This window comes from Sciurus carolinensis, chromosome 12 (genome assembly GCF_902686445.1).
Source record: "Sciurus carolinensis chromosome 12, mSciCar1.2, whole genome shotgun sequence".
In the NCBI taxonomy this organism is placed as follows: domain Eukaryota; kingdom Metazoa; phylum Chordata; class Mammalia; order Rodentia; family Sciuridae; genus Sciurus; species Sciurus carolinensis.
Window position 1 is genome coordinate 41632699 of NC_062224.1, and position 16802 is coordinate 41649500.

The following is a 16802-nucleotide window of genomic DNA, read 5'->3' on the forward strand; positions in this document are numbered from 1 at the left end:
GCCTTGAAGCTTTTTACTATAAAAATAAGATGAACTGTGAGTACCAGTAACAACACTGCTGTCTCAATTGTAAGGAACTTCATCTGAATAAAATGACGGAAGAATATTTGATATGATATGGACTTTAAGCTGTTTTGAAATGAAAAATAAAATCTTGGGTTGTTTTTGGTTTTACTTCAAAATTCTGCAGTTGTTAGCCATCAGCAGATCTCCAGACCATCTACAGGAAGGGCCAGTTCATCACAGAGGCTGGCCTCTGGTCATTCTGCTCTACTCCTCTGTGCAAATCTCTGGGGCTATCCTTTTTATCAATTATTTATTTATTTAATTAGCAGAGCTAGGATTGGATCTCAGGGCCCTGTACATGCTAGGCAAGCACTCTACCACTGAGTCATCCCCAGCCCTGGGTCCTCCTTAGATGAGATGGCAGAAGCAGCATAAGCAAGGATCATGACCCAGTGTAGGTATCAGTTCATACCCTTGAAGGTATGCAATCCAATTCTAATAGGCTTATGGATATTAAAGACCTTCTGAATATTAAAAATATCTTGTCACTTTCATTGGGTAATATCAAACCAACACTAAGAACTTCTGAAAGATAATTTATATTATACAATAAAGTAAAAAACTGTAATAAATGTTCAGAAATTTAAATAAGCACCAAATACTACAAAGTGCAACCAACATGGTTCTATTAAAAACTGTCTTCAACTATGGCATTCAAGGACAGCTGTATAATATTTTCTTTACAAAGCGACTAATATAAAAATTTGCCAAAAATTCATTTCTAGGCTATTCTTCTCATATAGGCATGTCATTAGATATACTTTCTTTCAATTCTTTCCTGAGGTATTTTTGTCGTTTAACTTTATTGTACTGCTGGATGCATTATCTTCGATCATCCTTTCCTAAAATGATTTTTAAAGACCTGCAAAAAATTTTATTGCATAGGACACTATTCATGACACAGAGATTGGGAACTGCAAATATGTAGCATTGGAACAAGTCTTACAAATATTTCATTTTAAGAATCTGTTACATACATTTTTTACAGTTTGTCTCTTTTTAAAAAAATTGAAGTTATACCTAAGAGTTAACTACGTACAGGGAAGCATTTTAGGAATGTTAGAGATTAGAAAGTAAGATGAATGATACAAAGGAAAAAAGCCATAATTCTTGCCGGCTATATATTGTATTGCCTTCAAAAGCAACTGTACATGTTGTAATCAGTTCATAGTTAAATATTTCTACTAATCTGTTTTGGGAGAGCAAATGTCTTTCAAGGTTTCAAGTTCCTCTATAAGCTTCTTATTCTGCACTTCCAGCACTGCAACTCGACTCTCCAGACACTTTACATATTCTTTCTTTCGACGTCGACATTCTTTAGCAGCTTCCCTGGAAAAAGTAGAAGCAAAGGGCAAACAAAACATTTTTTGCATGCTATTGACAAACAGATTGAAGTAAGCTTGGTAAATGTGAACATAGTTGCATTCCAAATCCTGGAACAATATTCCCAATTCAATTTCAAACACTAAGCCAAACTGGATTCTTAGTTAAGGGTCACATATGTCCCTTCCACAAGTCCACATGGCAGTTAGTAGAACTGGTGCAACGCCTGCCTTGATTAGAGTTTAGAGTAAACAAGGTCCAAGTCAAAGACAGTTACTCTGCTTTATGGCAATAAAGATCTTTGAGGGCCTTGAGTTCCTCAATGAGAGTCTTGTTTTGGTTTTCAAGCACAGCCACACGATTTTCAAGACATTTGACATATTCTTTCTTCTTCCTGCGACACTCCCGGGCGGCTTCCCTGGAACCAACACAAGGCAAATGACTACAGGAACAACCTCCCAGTACAATCCAGAGTGGCTCAATGACTTCTGCCCCCCAAAATCAATAGCCAATCAAGCCTAGGAAAAGTTTGTAAAAAGTCACACAACAAATGGAACCAAGCACATGCCTTTTTATAAAACAACAGGAACAACTTGAGAGCACAATCAATTCGCCCAATAGGTATTTTCTTAGGACACACTTTCCATGATAACAATGACCAGAACTGTGTTCAGTAAACTACACAATAGGACCACATTCCCAAGTGGAATTTCAACAAAAACATTTATAGATCCTTTCGATCCTTTTAATTATTTTTACATGCCAAAAGCTACACATATTCCATCACAATGGGTAAATTTTTATTTGGTCAAAATGATTAGAAGAATTATTCCTCAGAAACCTTAAATGTCAATATTGAGGATCTTTGTCAAGACTAAATTTCAATGAAACAAGATCATTCATGACTGCAAACAAAACAAAACAAAACAAAACAATTTTTTGGCTAGAAACAGAACATGGATAAATTACAACAATAAACAAAGCTTGTACATTTTTATAAACCAAAATAAAATGGACACTTTCAATGGATACTGTTTCTGAAAATTAAAAAAGGAAAAACATGGTTACATAATGCAACACTCAATAATTCAGGCAATTTAAATGCACAAATGTGAAAAAAACACAATTGAAATTATGGAAAAAGAAGCTACTGAATAACTCAAAAGTGCATTTTGAGACTGTTCTCTACTCACATGCATTTAATATGCAATAACTGAATTTTAAAGCACTTTAAGCATGCCCAAAGGAAAGAACAAACCAGCAGCCAAAGCAACAAACACCAATAGATGAGTTAGTCATTTTCATGCATAATTCCACTAAAAAACAATTTTCTTTCTCCTTTTTTCTTCAGGGTAGAAGGGGATAGCAACTATTTCACTTAAATCCTCATAGGAGCTCTCTGATAACAGTTTTATTTTGGAGTATTCAATTCCAGAAAAACTGCCAGATATTATCATTCAACTATATTTTAATGAAAGTAATGTTGCATGTCTAAATACTAGTTACTGTAAGGCCAATTAGCATTGCTGTAATCCTGAGCTAAGATGACGCATACAATGCCTTTGATCAATTATTCTATTTTTAGGATAGTTGACTCTCATGAACTGGATATGTGTTTTATCTATGGGAAGGCAAGAGTTAGCAGAAAAGAAACCTTGAAAACCCAATAAACTGCAGGAAAAGGACAAACAACCCTTACTTCCTAGCCAAGAACAATGCACTCACCCTGTGAACTCACAAAGTTCTGGACTTCTCAACTGGTTAATGAAAAAATAAAAAATGTAGAGTGAATTAAACCTGATAAAATAGTGATCGATTTAATATAAATGATGCACAAGGGAAAACTTAAGAATAAATCCAAACACTTTCACATTGCTGTTTGGTAATATAATTCAACTCTCTTCCACAAAGAAACTAGAATTCATTTATGAATACCAAGGTTTTTATTATTCAATCATTAAATTCTAAGTCTAGAAGGAAGATAACATTCTATAGAGCAATTTATCATTAAATGAAAGTTAAAGAGCAGTATAGAGAGGTATTTAATTTTTAAAATTTTATTTACCAAGCTGCTTCATATAAATATCCATATTTCATATTTTACATTTGTGTGTGTGTGTGTGTGTTACTAGAGTAAAAATGTTCCAAGCACAAAGCTTTAAATGATCACACCAGTGGATGGTACATTCCTAAGTACTTTTAGCTATGGAAAACACCTGTTTCTTCTATTAATAGCTAGCTCACTTCGAAGGCCTTGTATTTAACTGGATCTATCTTCCACATGGAGAGGGACTAACACAGCAAAGTGGAAAAGCTGATATAGCTATAAAGAATTAAAACTGATACTGTATTGCTAGAAATTAAATATCTTCTGTAGATGCCACCAAGGAATCAAAAGAGAGAATGTGTAAGGGATCTTTCACACTAATTATAAAACCAACCTACCTACTTCCCATGAAGTCAAATATGAAGTTTAGAGTTCCTCATCTGTAAAATGGGGATAATAACCAGACCCTTTCTCATAAGGAAGTTATGTGAAAGTTAAAGAAACAGTAGGAATAAAGGACTTGAAATCTGCTAAACAGAAAGTGAGCAACCTAATAGCCATTTATCAGCTGATTTTCTCTTGTGTTGCTCTGAAATTGAGATTTAGAAAGTTAAAATAAACTCTCCTCAGAATTCCTTACAGTTAAGGGCTAGAGACCTAATCAATGAAATGTAGGAGAAAGTTTCTGGGAGGTTTTCAGAAGGGGCAGATTCAGCTAGCCCGTTTTTGGCTCTAGCCTTCTCCTTTCTTCCCATCTGATGCAATGCCTCAAAGTACAGCAGTCATATTGTGATCTTAAGAGCAAGTGGTACATGCTGAAGATGACAGAGCAAGGAGGACACCCCTGAGCCTTAGTTCTGGCTATACATACCTCTTGATCTGCTACATAAGATCAAAACCACCTACAATTTTAAACCTACATTTGCCTTGGTTATTTGCAGTTCAAACACAAATCAAACAGTTGTTATTTATTAGATGTTTTTTAAATATGAATTTTGTGATTTTATTCCCTCAGGGAGATCTCATGTATATGCAGATAGTTGTGTGGCATGTTTATAGGAAACCACTGCCTAATATTTTATTTTTCACATTGGTATTCTGAAATAAAAAATAAGGGTAGAGAATAATTACAAAAGGGAAATATGACTGTTTCTGTGTTTTATTTTCTTTGGGTAAATTAAGACATCAATGAACAATTTTATAGTTTACATTATTAGTGTACTTTACTTTTCTAAACTGAACTTCATTTATTCTATGACCACAGAAGCAATTATATTCATAGCTCCAGAAATCTCAGAAAGTACATTTAAAAATATCCATATTCCTCCATCAGATCAAAATTGAGGTTTTTGTTTTGTTTGAGATGGGGTCTTGCTATGTTGCCCAGGCTGGTCTCCATCTCTGTGTGCTCTGCCTCCCAAGAAGCTAGGACTACAGGAATGTACCACCCTGCCAGGTTTACACATCTGTGAAAACAGGACTGCCATAAAACAACAGTGATGTTGTGTGAGCCCCACCCATTCAGCTCCTGGATTTCTCAGCAAAGAGTTGACAATGAAAAGCAGGAACCTAGCATGACTTAGTAAATCTGGGAAAACCACCAAGAAAGATGCATATACCTTACTTATTTCAGACCTTACCAGACCTTATTTCTGGTATCTGTTGAGTTTTCCAGTATACAAAACTCCATCTAATGATTTGTGAAATTGATAAGTTTGGGAAGAAGTAGCCAATTCAATGATTCCCATAATATAACAAATCATGAAATTTAAATGACCACAAATAAAGTGAATATAGCTACTTCTGATTCACATGTTGCAAAGGACAGTGAAAAACTCAGATCTGAATTTTAGGGATCCAGAAGGCACAATCTGTAGGTTAATTAGGATGATTAATACCACCCTATGGTCCTGATCCCATCAGATGTTCTGTTTTCTTAAAATGAGGACATTGTTTAACACTTAGAAACAGGTGGGGCTGGAGATGTAGCTCAGTTGTTAGAGTGCTTGCCTACCATGCACAAGGCACTGGGTTCAATTACCAGCCCCACACACACAAAAAAAAAACTAAAAAAAAAAAAAAAAAGAAAGAGGTGACAAGACTACCAGGAAACTCTTGTAATTCTGTTCATTTTGCAAAACAAATTAATTTGCACCATTCCCCATAATAATAACTAAAATAACCCCTCCAAAATATGCAAGTTAAAATAAATTTTTGTTTAAGTTTAAATTAAAGCTTTTTTTGGAAAATAGCATTTGATGATATACTGAAGCTTAAAAAATAGATTTACAGAGACAACAAGCAAGAATATTTGAGAGAAAATGAGACAGCAAACTGGAACTATAATGTTAGCAGGTATCTCTGAGTAGTGAAGCCATGGATGATTATTTTTGCTATTTTGTGTTTGTACTTGACTAGAATTTGTCAAAATAACACATATTTCATTATAATAATGAAAAACAAAGTTAGAAATAGCTAAAAGGATAAAAACTTCAAAAATGCTTCAATACTTAATTTATTTTGTTAATAAAGAAGTTAAAAAATTATAATAATACTGCTTCACAAAGTAAAAGCCATATACAAAGGAAATCTTTATTTGTAATAAAGTCTTTCTATTACTGTCTATTATTTTTTTAAAGTAATGTATTTTGAACATTACCCTTATAACACATTGGGATATACCTTCTAATAGAATAGTTTAATGGCTTAGAACTCTAGAAGACATTCTAATTATCATTACATGCAGAGCACAAACCCACACACAATGCCATATAACAACTGGGGAGAAAGAGCTTAGGAAAAGTATAATTTTTTTAAAGTCCCACAATAATAAATTATGTGTCCTATAAGTGGTTCCTGATTTCTAGTGAAATAGCCTACCTGTTTTTCATTAGCCTCAGCTCTCGTTTACGTGTTGCTTCTTCTGCTAGTTGCTGGGGACTGTGCAAACTTCCTGGTGAGGCAGCCATCACTACACCCTGTGGCAAAGCCGTAGTAGGAGCTCGGATCTGATAAGTGGGCATGTCACCTGTGGCAGCTGCAATGAAATCAAATATAGCAAGCTTATATAAACAATTCACAAGTTGACATTTTATATAAAACTAATTTGAAAACAACATACTTTTTATATGTCAACAGAGATGATCTTATAATGTTGAAGATAATAATTACTCTGAGCATTACAGGGATCTTAAATATCAAAGATCTCTTTCAGCATTTAGAACTATGACTTGAATATTTCAACATGTTGACTACATTTAAGGTAGAACAATGTCCTCACACATTTTAAACATGTTTTATCACAGCTTTTTAACCACAGTTCATTTAGCCTAAAATCAGTGGGCGGGTGTATTGATAAAGTATTTAAGAAACAGCTCTCTGCGGGGTGGGGAGAGAAAGTCCTAATCTGTAGTGTTTGTAGTGTTTGATGATTCCCATGATGAAAATACTTTCACAATGGCCAATGTCAAGATACCAGTGTGACTTTACTGAATGTAGAGTTGGGAAGAAACACAATGAAGTAGCACATCATTCAGATAAAATAGATGTAAATAATCTCAAAAGGTCAGATAAAATCATTAGAAATGATGAGTGTTGAGTACTAATGTTGTTTTTTAATGTAATTTATTAGTGTGTGTGAGAGAGAGAGTGTGCATATATATTTAACTTTTAACAATGGCTGCTTTAACAACCAGTTCATAAAGATGCTAAAGTATAAAATTGGCTATAGAAAGCCAGAGGGTGCTAGCTCTAGCACAGCACTACAAAAATTTTAATTAAGCAGAACATCTCCATCCCTTGAACATTCCAATGGAGAGATTTCTCTATGCCTTATAACATGCCTAAAACAGTTACTGAAAGTCTATAAGTGCAAGTCCTATTACCAGAAAATGATTAAGAAAAGGGAAGGAATCTAACTCACTGAGGTTTTAGTTAAAAACAACAAAAGCAAAGCAAAACAAACAAAAACCAACAAAGCTTTCATTAAAATTGGCTACCCTGAGGAAAGATTTTTTTTTTTTTTTTTGCCTTTTAGGTTTTTTTTTTTTTTTTAGTAATACATTTCTAAGTATTCATTTAAAAATTTTTCTTAGTGTAATCATATAGTTAAAAGACAGATTTAATATTGACTTAGTATTCAGACTGAATACTGAAAGAATATTCTCAAAGTTTCCTTATTTGTATTCAAAATAGTCTATCAACTGTATTAAACATAGCTTCCTAGAGAAGACAGATGGAGTTGAGTGATGAAATATGTTTTTACCACCAATGCTTCAACTTGAAAACATATGGTCCAGTGTCAGTTGATACTCTGATATTACAAAATACATACTCTCTTAAAGCTTAATGCAAGAAAAATGTTTTAAAGTTATTAAATCTCATAAAAATTGATCTGAACCAAATGCCTTTCAAAAAAGGAAATATGGTACTTCCATATTTTAAAAAAGTATCATAATCACTGAATAGGAACCAAAATTTTTTTCAGTATAGGAGAGAAGATATTTTTTCACCTAAATGTGACACCATCTTTGAAAACAGACAAGCAGTTTTTAAAAATTAAAAATTAAATACTCTATTTTCTTTTAATTGGATGAATACCAGTTTTCCCCGTAGGGTTTGAGGATTAGGTAAAAGCAAAACAAATGAAAAACATGTCTTTGAGGGAAGATTATCTAAAGGTCTTCGCAGAATTTATAAAATACTATTTATAAGATAGTACTGCCACTTCTTTTTATAATATTTTTAAAAATGGTGATAAATAGTAACTGTGATGAATGATCACCAGATAGATCTCTATTAATAGACTTGGGAAAAGCCCTAAATTTGTTTTGGTGGCTATTCAAAATACTTTATATATAGATGCCTCATTATATGTTGTTGAAATTTTTATAGCTTTGAAATATTTAAGAAGAAAACCCCTTGTAAACTAACTACTAAAGATTTTTATAAAATCTTTTATTTTTTTTTTTACTTTTTACTGGTGCATTATAATTATGCATAATAGTGTAATTCTTCATGTCATATTTAAACATGTACATAACATAATTTGATCAATCTCATTCCCCAGTAATTTTCCTTTCCCTCTCCTCCCTCTCCCAGACCCATGATCTATACTCTACTAATCTCCCTATTATTATTTTTAAATGGATGGAACTGGAGAACATCATGCTGAGAGAAATAAGTCAGGCCCAGAAAGTCAAAGGCGAAATGCTTTCTCTCATGTGGAAGCTAGAGAGGAAAAAAAAGAAAAAGAATTTTAAAAGGGATTTCAGGAAAATAAAAGAGATACCAATAGAGGAAGGGAATTGAGAGGACGGGAGGAGGGGAGGGCATACTGGAGAATGAAATCTACTGAATTATGCTATGTCCATTGTACAAATATACCACAGTGAATCTTGATATATTTATATATACATATATATATATATGTGCACACATATATACATATCTATGTATATATTATAAATTGATATGTAGATACACACATATATACATATCTATTTATATATCACAAATTGATATGTATATCATATGCACATAATAAAGTTTATATATTATATACATATTCATATATATACATATATGAAATTATAATGCACTGATAATTTAAACAGTTTGATCATAATGTCAGAGGAGATGGAGTGGAACATAGAATAACATAGTTCTCCCCTCTTTTCTCTTTACCCACATTGAAGGAAGAAGGTTATGGGAAAATAAAAGCTTAAACAATGCAACAGCTGGAGGCTACAGGCTTTCTAAAATTGGAACAATAGCCAGTGAGGAATGAGAAGTTTACATGTTACTGTTGACATCCGCAGGCAGCAGAACTGGTTCTAAGCTTGCTATTACAAACACTGCTCACAAAGAAGTGAAAACAAAAAAACAAAAAATCTAATAGAAAAGTACAGAAGGGTTCCTTATACTCTCTAGTTTTGTGTATATTTGCTATTTTCTGTAATATGAAGTTAGAACAGAATGCTTACATGATATACAAAAGCTAAGAGTCTCCAATAAAACAAACAACTTTTCTTAAAAAGTGGAAAAATAGGAGGGTGGATAGAAATACTTCACAGATGAAAATGGATGCCAGGAATGGTTCCAAACAACTTCTGCCTGATTCGAAAAGCCACAGCCACCCTTGAAGGACCAAATTTGGCAGCATGAAGTATAGTGGCAATTCCAAGTGGAGCATTCTTAAAACATTTTGGAGTAATAGCTCAGAAAAAAAGATCACTTTAAAATAATGTGGAAGGGGATGATATTTCTGGATGTATTAATTCTGGGATGTTAGGTAAACAGGGTTTTATTATAATGTTCCAGACATGTCACATGTTAATTTTATTCTTAACACAAAGATTGTTTATTAGTTCAAGTCAGAAATATGAATTAGTATAAATTAGTAGAAATTAGAATAAATTTATATAATAGCCTGAAAAATCTATATGATGGTATTCTTATAGAGGTCAGTGGATGAATTCCATATATTCAAATATAATCTTATTAGTAAAGTTTGTTAAAAAGATATGGGCAAAGAGACTTTCTTGTTTTGAGGAAATCAAATGTCAAGACATTTTATTTCTGAAGTGAGTTATGAAAAAGTGTTTATCTTAGTAGGCTTTGGTTTCTGATATTATGAATTCAGTGGTCAATTAAAGCAGATTAGATACCAAGGATCACAGTTCAAAGAATCATCCTACATTCCTTGATGAGCAATTCTTATTCCTATACTCTTATTACTGTCCCATTTAGCTGCTAAAAGTGTCCAAAACATTTTTCATTCTAGAATTTCATTTTTATTTCCAAAATGGGAAATAAATGGATCATCAGTAGGGCTTAAAAGTTGTGAAACTGAAGATAGATAATAATAATAAGATGTTTATGTATACACTAATTTTCTCAAGAAAGTAAAAACTTTCAGACAAGTCAGGGGCAGTATCTTTTTACCTTGGTGAACTTCCTAGGGTATTGTACACGTATTTGGAATATTTAAAATAAGTAGTCTTCCTTATAGACTTACTTATGATAGTTAAATCTTTATCACTAAGATACAGAAAGAGCAACAAGTTATGTATTCAAAGTGTTCTTTCTTTTTTTTTTTTTTTTCAAAGTGTTCTTTCTTGATAAAAGGCATTATTTTCCTAAATCTTCCCTTAGATACATCTAACACAGCATTTTAGAAGCAGAGGGTTTTAATTATAATGTATTTCCAACCATCTAATCTTTGAAATGAACGAATTTTAGAGGGGTTTGGTATTAAATATTTCATGGAAAAGAAAATTCCTAGAACTCTCAATTCTGATCATTAACTTCATACCTCTATTTGCAAGCTTTAAACATGGTACAGCAGAAAAAACATGGGATTTGGAGTCTGGGTTCTAGTCCAGCTCTGCCACTTACCAGCCATGTGACTTGGGGCAAGTTCAGTTTCCTCATCTGTAAAATGGGGATACATTATCTCATTTAATACTCACAATAAACCCTGTAATGTATGTCAAAGTGTCTAGCACAGTGCCTGGCACATGGTAGGCATTCAGCAAATGTTATTTCCCTTCTTCTTCCCTTCCTTAAATTCTGAAAGACAATGTTCCAAATTATGCTTATACTGTATTTTAGTTAAAAGGCTTATAACATCCATAAATAAATTTCCCCTGGAGTTTCCCTTCTAACAAACCTGAGGAGTCAAAATGTATTGCTCTTATTCCTTATTTTGTTTAAAAATATGCCTAAAAACTTTTTACATTTGTAACATAGTTATATCCCTTTAGACAACAAACTATTAAAAGATAACATAAAATGTCCCTTTCAGTGTATATAATCAATTAAGACAGAACCTCAGAACTGAAGAATCACAAATGACCAAATGATACACTGTTGTCAGACTGTTAAGAAGAAAACTGAAAAACCCCACAAGTCAGAGTAGGAAACAAAGAAATAAATAAGAAACTCAGCCAAATGCCTATCCTGATAACTACCAAAGTGAAACAATTTGTCAACTCCCAAATGATGGTGATTTTATCTTGACTATTTATTTGTTGAGGTATCTGTAGTACTGAGCACATTAACCAAAGTAAAATATTTCTATAGAGAGATTCTACCTTCATGTATCATTTCACTATGCACCAGTAATCTAAAATACACCTAAGAAAGCAATAGAGGTAACTTAAAAGTCATAAATGTAGAGGAGAGGGCTTTTCCTTTTTCCAGTAAGCCACTGGCATCTTCTCCACTTTTGGTCTTCAGTTCTCTCCCTTCCTACCACCACACCAGTGCTCCTAATACCCAAATCAGACTTATCTATGCCTTGCGTCCCATACTGTCAAAATATTTTCCTTCCCCATTGCTTGGTTTCTTTGGGGAAATTAAATCCTACTAAAAATAACTATTGAAGTACTAAACATTTTCAAATGCATTACAATTACTATGACACATAGACCACATAGAATTGTCATTAAATTTTTCAGCTTTATTGAGGTATAGTTGACAAAATTATATATATTCAAGGTATACAAAGTGATCCTTTGATATATATATCATGAAATGATTATCACAATCAAGCTAAGTTACACATAAGGAGCCTTCTTAGGTTGTTTATTAAGTGAAAAAAATCTTTGAAAGTCTGGGTAAAAGATGGAAAGTTATGAATACTTGAAAGTTAATGTTCTATACAATGTCAAATAAATGCTCTATTATCCTGAGAGTAATAATAAATATTCTAGAAAAAACTCCATTTTGACTACTTCAAAAGAATGCTAATTTCATTTTTCATATTTTATAACCAATGTGTAGTATGCTATTATAACTCATCTTACATTGATAGTAATTTATCAGTATCAGGTGAATTATTTTTTTCAGTGCTGGGGATCAAACCCAGGGCTTTGGGCATGGTAGGAAGTACTCTAGCACTGAGCTACATTCTGGGCCTTGTCAGGTAAAATTTGAGAGCAATGTAATATAGTATGAGCAGAACCGAGGGAATCTGAAGAACCAAACTGGTTCACCACTTGCTACATTTATAAGCTTGGAAAGGTCATTTACCTGTTCTGATCTGTGTTCAGTATACACAAGAATGTAACAGTATCTGTCTTGTGTATATCAGTGAGAACCCATGTAAAGTGCTTCTCTATTTCACTATTTCAATGTGGTTTCCTTAATGAGATCCACACTTATCCTTGTTATATTTCCTGCTTTCTGTGTACACAATCTGTTACTTTGATAGTACGTTCTTCAATTTATATTTATACTTATTTGTAATGTTGAGTGATTTTTAAATTTTGCTATTTACATAAATGCAAAGTAGTATCATAATTATTTAATTAGGCAATATATTCATATAGGCAAATAAAAAGGGTAGGGGCAAAATAAAATAAATATCTCAAATTAAAATTTTGGTGGGGATCTGGAGTTATAGCTTGGTGGTAGAGCACTTGCCTAGCACGCATGAGACCTTGGGTTCCATCCCCAGGAGCACCACCACCACTACCCTCTTTTTTTTTTTTTCTTTTTTTTTTTTTAATATTAGGAAAACAGCATAATAGCCATTTTCTGTTTTACCCTCCATAGAACTTTCAAGTTTTATTTAAACTCAAGGTAGATAAGTAATTTATTTTCATGTCCAACATAATTATAACTTGCTTTGCTAAACTTCAAAAAGATGTGGGCTGGGGAGATAGCTCAGTTGGTAGAGTGCTTGTCTCGCAAGCACAAGGCCCTGGGTTCAATCCCCAGCACCACAAAAAAAAAAAAAAAAAAAAAAAAAGAGAAGATGTTAAACCTGACTGAATTTATTCTTTTATGTCTAAAGTGCCTTTAAAAACCATTGCCAATAGTCTCCTTTCACAAAGGTGAAAATTAAGATACCATTATCCAAAATTGATGGAAGGTTTGTTTTTAACAAATCAGAAATTCAATTTGAATACAACTTATTAAAACTCAAGAGTCTAAAAGATAGGAAATTATGCTCCTAACATCAACTTATTAATAAAACAAAAAATTTCTGATAAAATTTAAATGACACCCAACAGAATCAATAATCTAAACTATAGACAGACACTTTTTATATTCAATTCCATGATCGTCTAAGTAAATGCTGCTAAAATCTTTTCTAGGCCAGCCTGATTTTGGTCTAGATCAGTTTTTTTCAAACTCTAAGTTATAGATCATTAGTGAGTCATAAAATAAATTTCATGAGTCAAGAACTGTATGTCAAGGGAGCTATGAATATAGCTCAGTGGTAGAGAGCTTGCCTAGCATACATGAGGCCCTGGGTTCAATTCCCAGTACCACAAAAAGAAAAAACAAATTAAGAAGAGCATTAAAAGAAGAAATAGAATGGAAAAGGAAGTATGAGTATTCTGTTTGAAATATGTTTTATATAAATGTAGAGTGTATACACAAACACACACACACAAACACACACACACACACACACACACACATATCCATTGTGTCATAATATAAAATGTGGGTGATCAATCCCCTTGGTTTGCCAATCCACAGTCCAAAGGCCTGGTTCTAGAAGCTGCTCTGCTGTACCTTTGAAAATTTCCTTAAATCGTGTGCTCTTTTGGCTCTTGAAAAAAAAAAGGCGGGGGGGCAATAGAATTGGTTTTTCATTTTCAAAGAGGTTTTCAAATAGCATTGATTCTATGAGAATTGAGATTTGGGAAAATAATTATTTCCAAAAGCACAATCAGGATTTGTGATAGAATGCTATATATTGCTTGATATTTTTAAGTTTCAGTATTTTGAAAATTTTAAATTGGAAAGGGAAATCATGGCTAAGCATTACTGGTTAAAACTGTGGGGAAAAAAATCTCAAGGATGGTATGTTCATTCTGTATAAAAATGTTTGTTTAATTTATGTTTAATAACCAATGATTAAAGTCTTTACATAAATAATTGCCTTAACACTCATCTTTCAATATATTCAGTATTTTTATCATTTTATTTTATTATATTGCTATAATTCTCATGATTAGACAAATCAAATGGGGAATAGGAATTAAAGGTTTAGTTAAAAGAAAGATATAAACCAGCTGGGCATGGTGGCACAAACCTATAATCTAGCAACTCAGGAAATTGAGGCAGGAGAATTACCAGTTGGAGGCCAGCCTCAGCAACTTAGTGAGACCTTGTCTCAAAATAAAAAATAAAATAGGCTGGGGCTATAGCTCAGTGATAAAGCACTCCTGGGTTTAATTCCCAGTACCTACCCTCCAAAAAGAAAGAAAAATAAACCAATAATGTCTAGAAAGAAAATATATGCACAAACATGCCTTTTGTTTCTGAAAATCATGACAGGCACTGTTTTGAGATCATTTTAAGTTCATCTATATCTCATAATAAATTTATCATTTGAGATCTTCTGCAATTACAGCACTTCCATAACTTCACAAAACTTCTTTTTCTAAAAACAATGTCCGTAAGACAAACAGCAATTCAATGCAGGTTTTACTTGCTCAAGACAATGGAATGTTCCAATCCAGGGAGAGGGCTGAGACCCAACTAACTCTAAAGAGCTAAATTGTGGTGAAGCTGTGTAATCATCCGTTCGTTTTTAATTCAACTGCAAATTCAGAACTGGGTTACAAATAAGAACAGTGAATAAACAATGTTGCAAGCACACAAAGGTCACTAGTAACTAAATCTTCCAAAATCACTTATCTGTAACTAAGAAAAACAAACCACATGAAGAGAATTACTGATTGCAAATTTACATACCAGAGAATGGGGGGTGGGGAAAGACAAACACTTCCCTCACTGGGCACTAGAGAGCACTCTGAATCCCAAGTTCTTATAGATCCAGTAAGAGCCAAAGAACTCCTCCAGGCTATATATAGGCTACAGGTCACCAAGCACGTGCAGGGACAGCCTCATCGGGAGGCACAACCTTACCCTTTAATCTTTCCTGACAGCCCCCAACTTCTGCTCATGCAAGCAGTACAGGTGGCATAAAGTGTTCCCCCTCTTCAAACAGATACTTACCTCAAGAGAAATGTTAAAGAAAGCCTTACAAGTAAAGCTATTCAGTCTAAGGGTGATCTTGGAGATAGAGGTAGTGGTCAGCTAGTTAACTCAATCTGTCAGCAGCGTTTGACAAAGCAGAAAGGAACTGACTAAATCACAACATGACTAGGAGCTGACGTCAATGTGCAGCTCGCTTGGAGTTTAACTTTTCCACTTCCCTGCTGAAACACGATTCCAGGAAATGTAATGACGTCAGCTCTTTGAACTCAATTAGCTGAGGAACAGACCATTTTAAATACAGGAGGAAAGAAACAAGTAGGCACGCAAACTTCACAACACATTGGTTTCTCCTATCCTGTTTGGAGCTACCTTTGTTCGCAGTAATGAAATCGGAAGCTTAATTTTTTACAGCGGTGAACATTATGTTTAACTTGTAGCTAGATTGAATTCGCAACAGGTTGCAAATGAAATAATAGCTTATTTTAGTAGGGCAGAGCTGCGTGCAGGAGGGAGACAGATGGTGAAGGGAGGAAGAGAAGCACAGAGGGCTACTACTTTAGTCAAGCAAGCAGTATAGTACGGAGCAAAGAAGCAATTACACAAAGATGCCTTAACGGAGTGAGCTGAACGTACAGATACATATTTTTTAAAACTTCTTACTCTTAAGCAACTAGAAAGTAACACTTTTTAAAACTCATGTTGTTAAATATTTTTTTCTAAACTTCAAAAAATCTGCAGAATTAATTTAAATCCCACTTTAAAATTCTTACCTGTTTCATCTCCAGTTACAGCCATGATGGGTTTCTGCATATAGAACTGTCTTCTTTCCCTATCACAGTTCAACATAAAGTGTTCCAAACTAGCAAGCATGTGCAAGATAAGTAGGAGTATTGACATCACAATGACATCACTAGCCTATCACAGCCATCAATTTGCTTTGTCACAGACCAGCTCACTGAAACCAAAGCCCTATAAAAACTCTTCCTGTAATAAACCATCTTAATGCTCTTGTTTCTCATTTTAAGTAAAAATCTATTGAGATAGGCTCTGGCAAAAAATGTCTCAGTAGCATTAAAAGTTACATGGTTGTATCTTATGGAACTACTTCATTATTATTGTTGTGCCAAGGTTTCTAGGTAAACATAAGGGAATAAACCCAATATGTTTCTTATAATTCAGAGGTGGGGGAAAAAGTACTTAGACATCTAAACTATGGGGATTAAAAAAAAAAACCCACAAACACACTGACAATCAGCATAGAAATACTGTCTGTCCTTAGACACTTCCAGTTGCCTTTGTTCACTTTTATTTGCTGAACCATATGCTACAACACCATAAAATCCAGCTGTTCCTAAAGTGACACAGAATTTGCTAATTTTACTTAAAGGAAGTAGATACA

At 33.5% G+C, this 16802-nt stretch overlaps 1 protein-coding gene across 28 annotated transcripts in view; it reads right to left on the reverse strand.

Annotated features, from left to right (window-relative positions):
• Window positions 1–675: 675 nt before the first annotated feature.
• Crem (cAMP responsive element modulator) overlaps window positions 676–16802 on the reverse strand; it is a 73991-nt gene continuing 57864 nt past the window's right edge. For 7 of the 28 annotated variants that reach the window (XM_047521627.1, XM_047521623.1, XM_047521631.1 and 4 more), the window contains 3 exons: window positions 10835–10870; window positions 6317–6473; window positions 1252–1807 (listed from right to left, as the gene is read on the reverse strand). In XM_047521627.1, the coding sequence (XP_047377583.1) occupies window positions 1663–1807; window positions 6317–6473; window positions 10835–10870 (338 nt within the window). In that variant the 3' untranslated portion in view covers window positions 1252–1662. The other 21 variants (XM_047521641.1, XM_047521634.1, XM_047521637.1 and 18 more) reach the window with 13 other exon arrangements.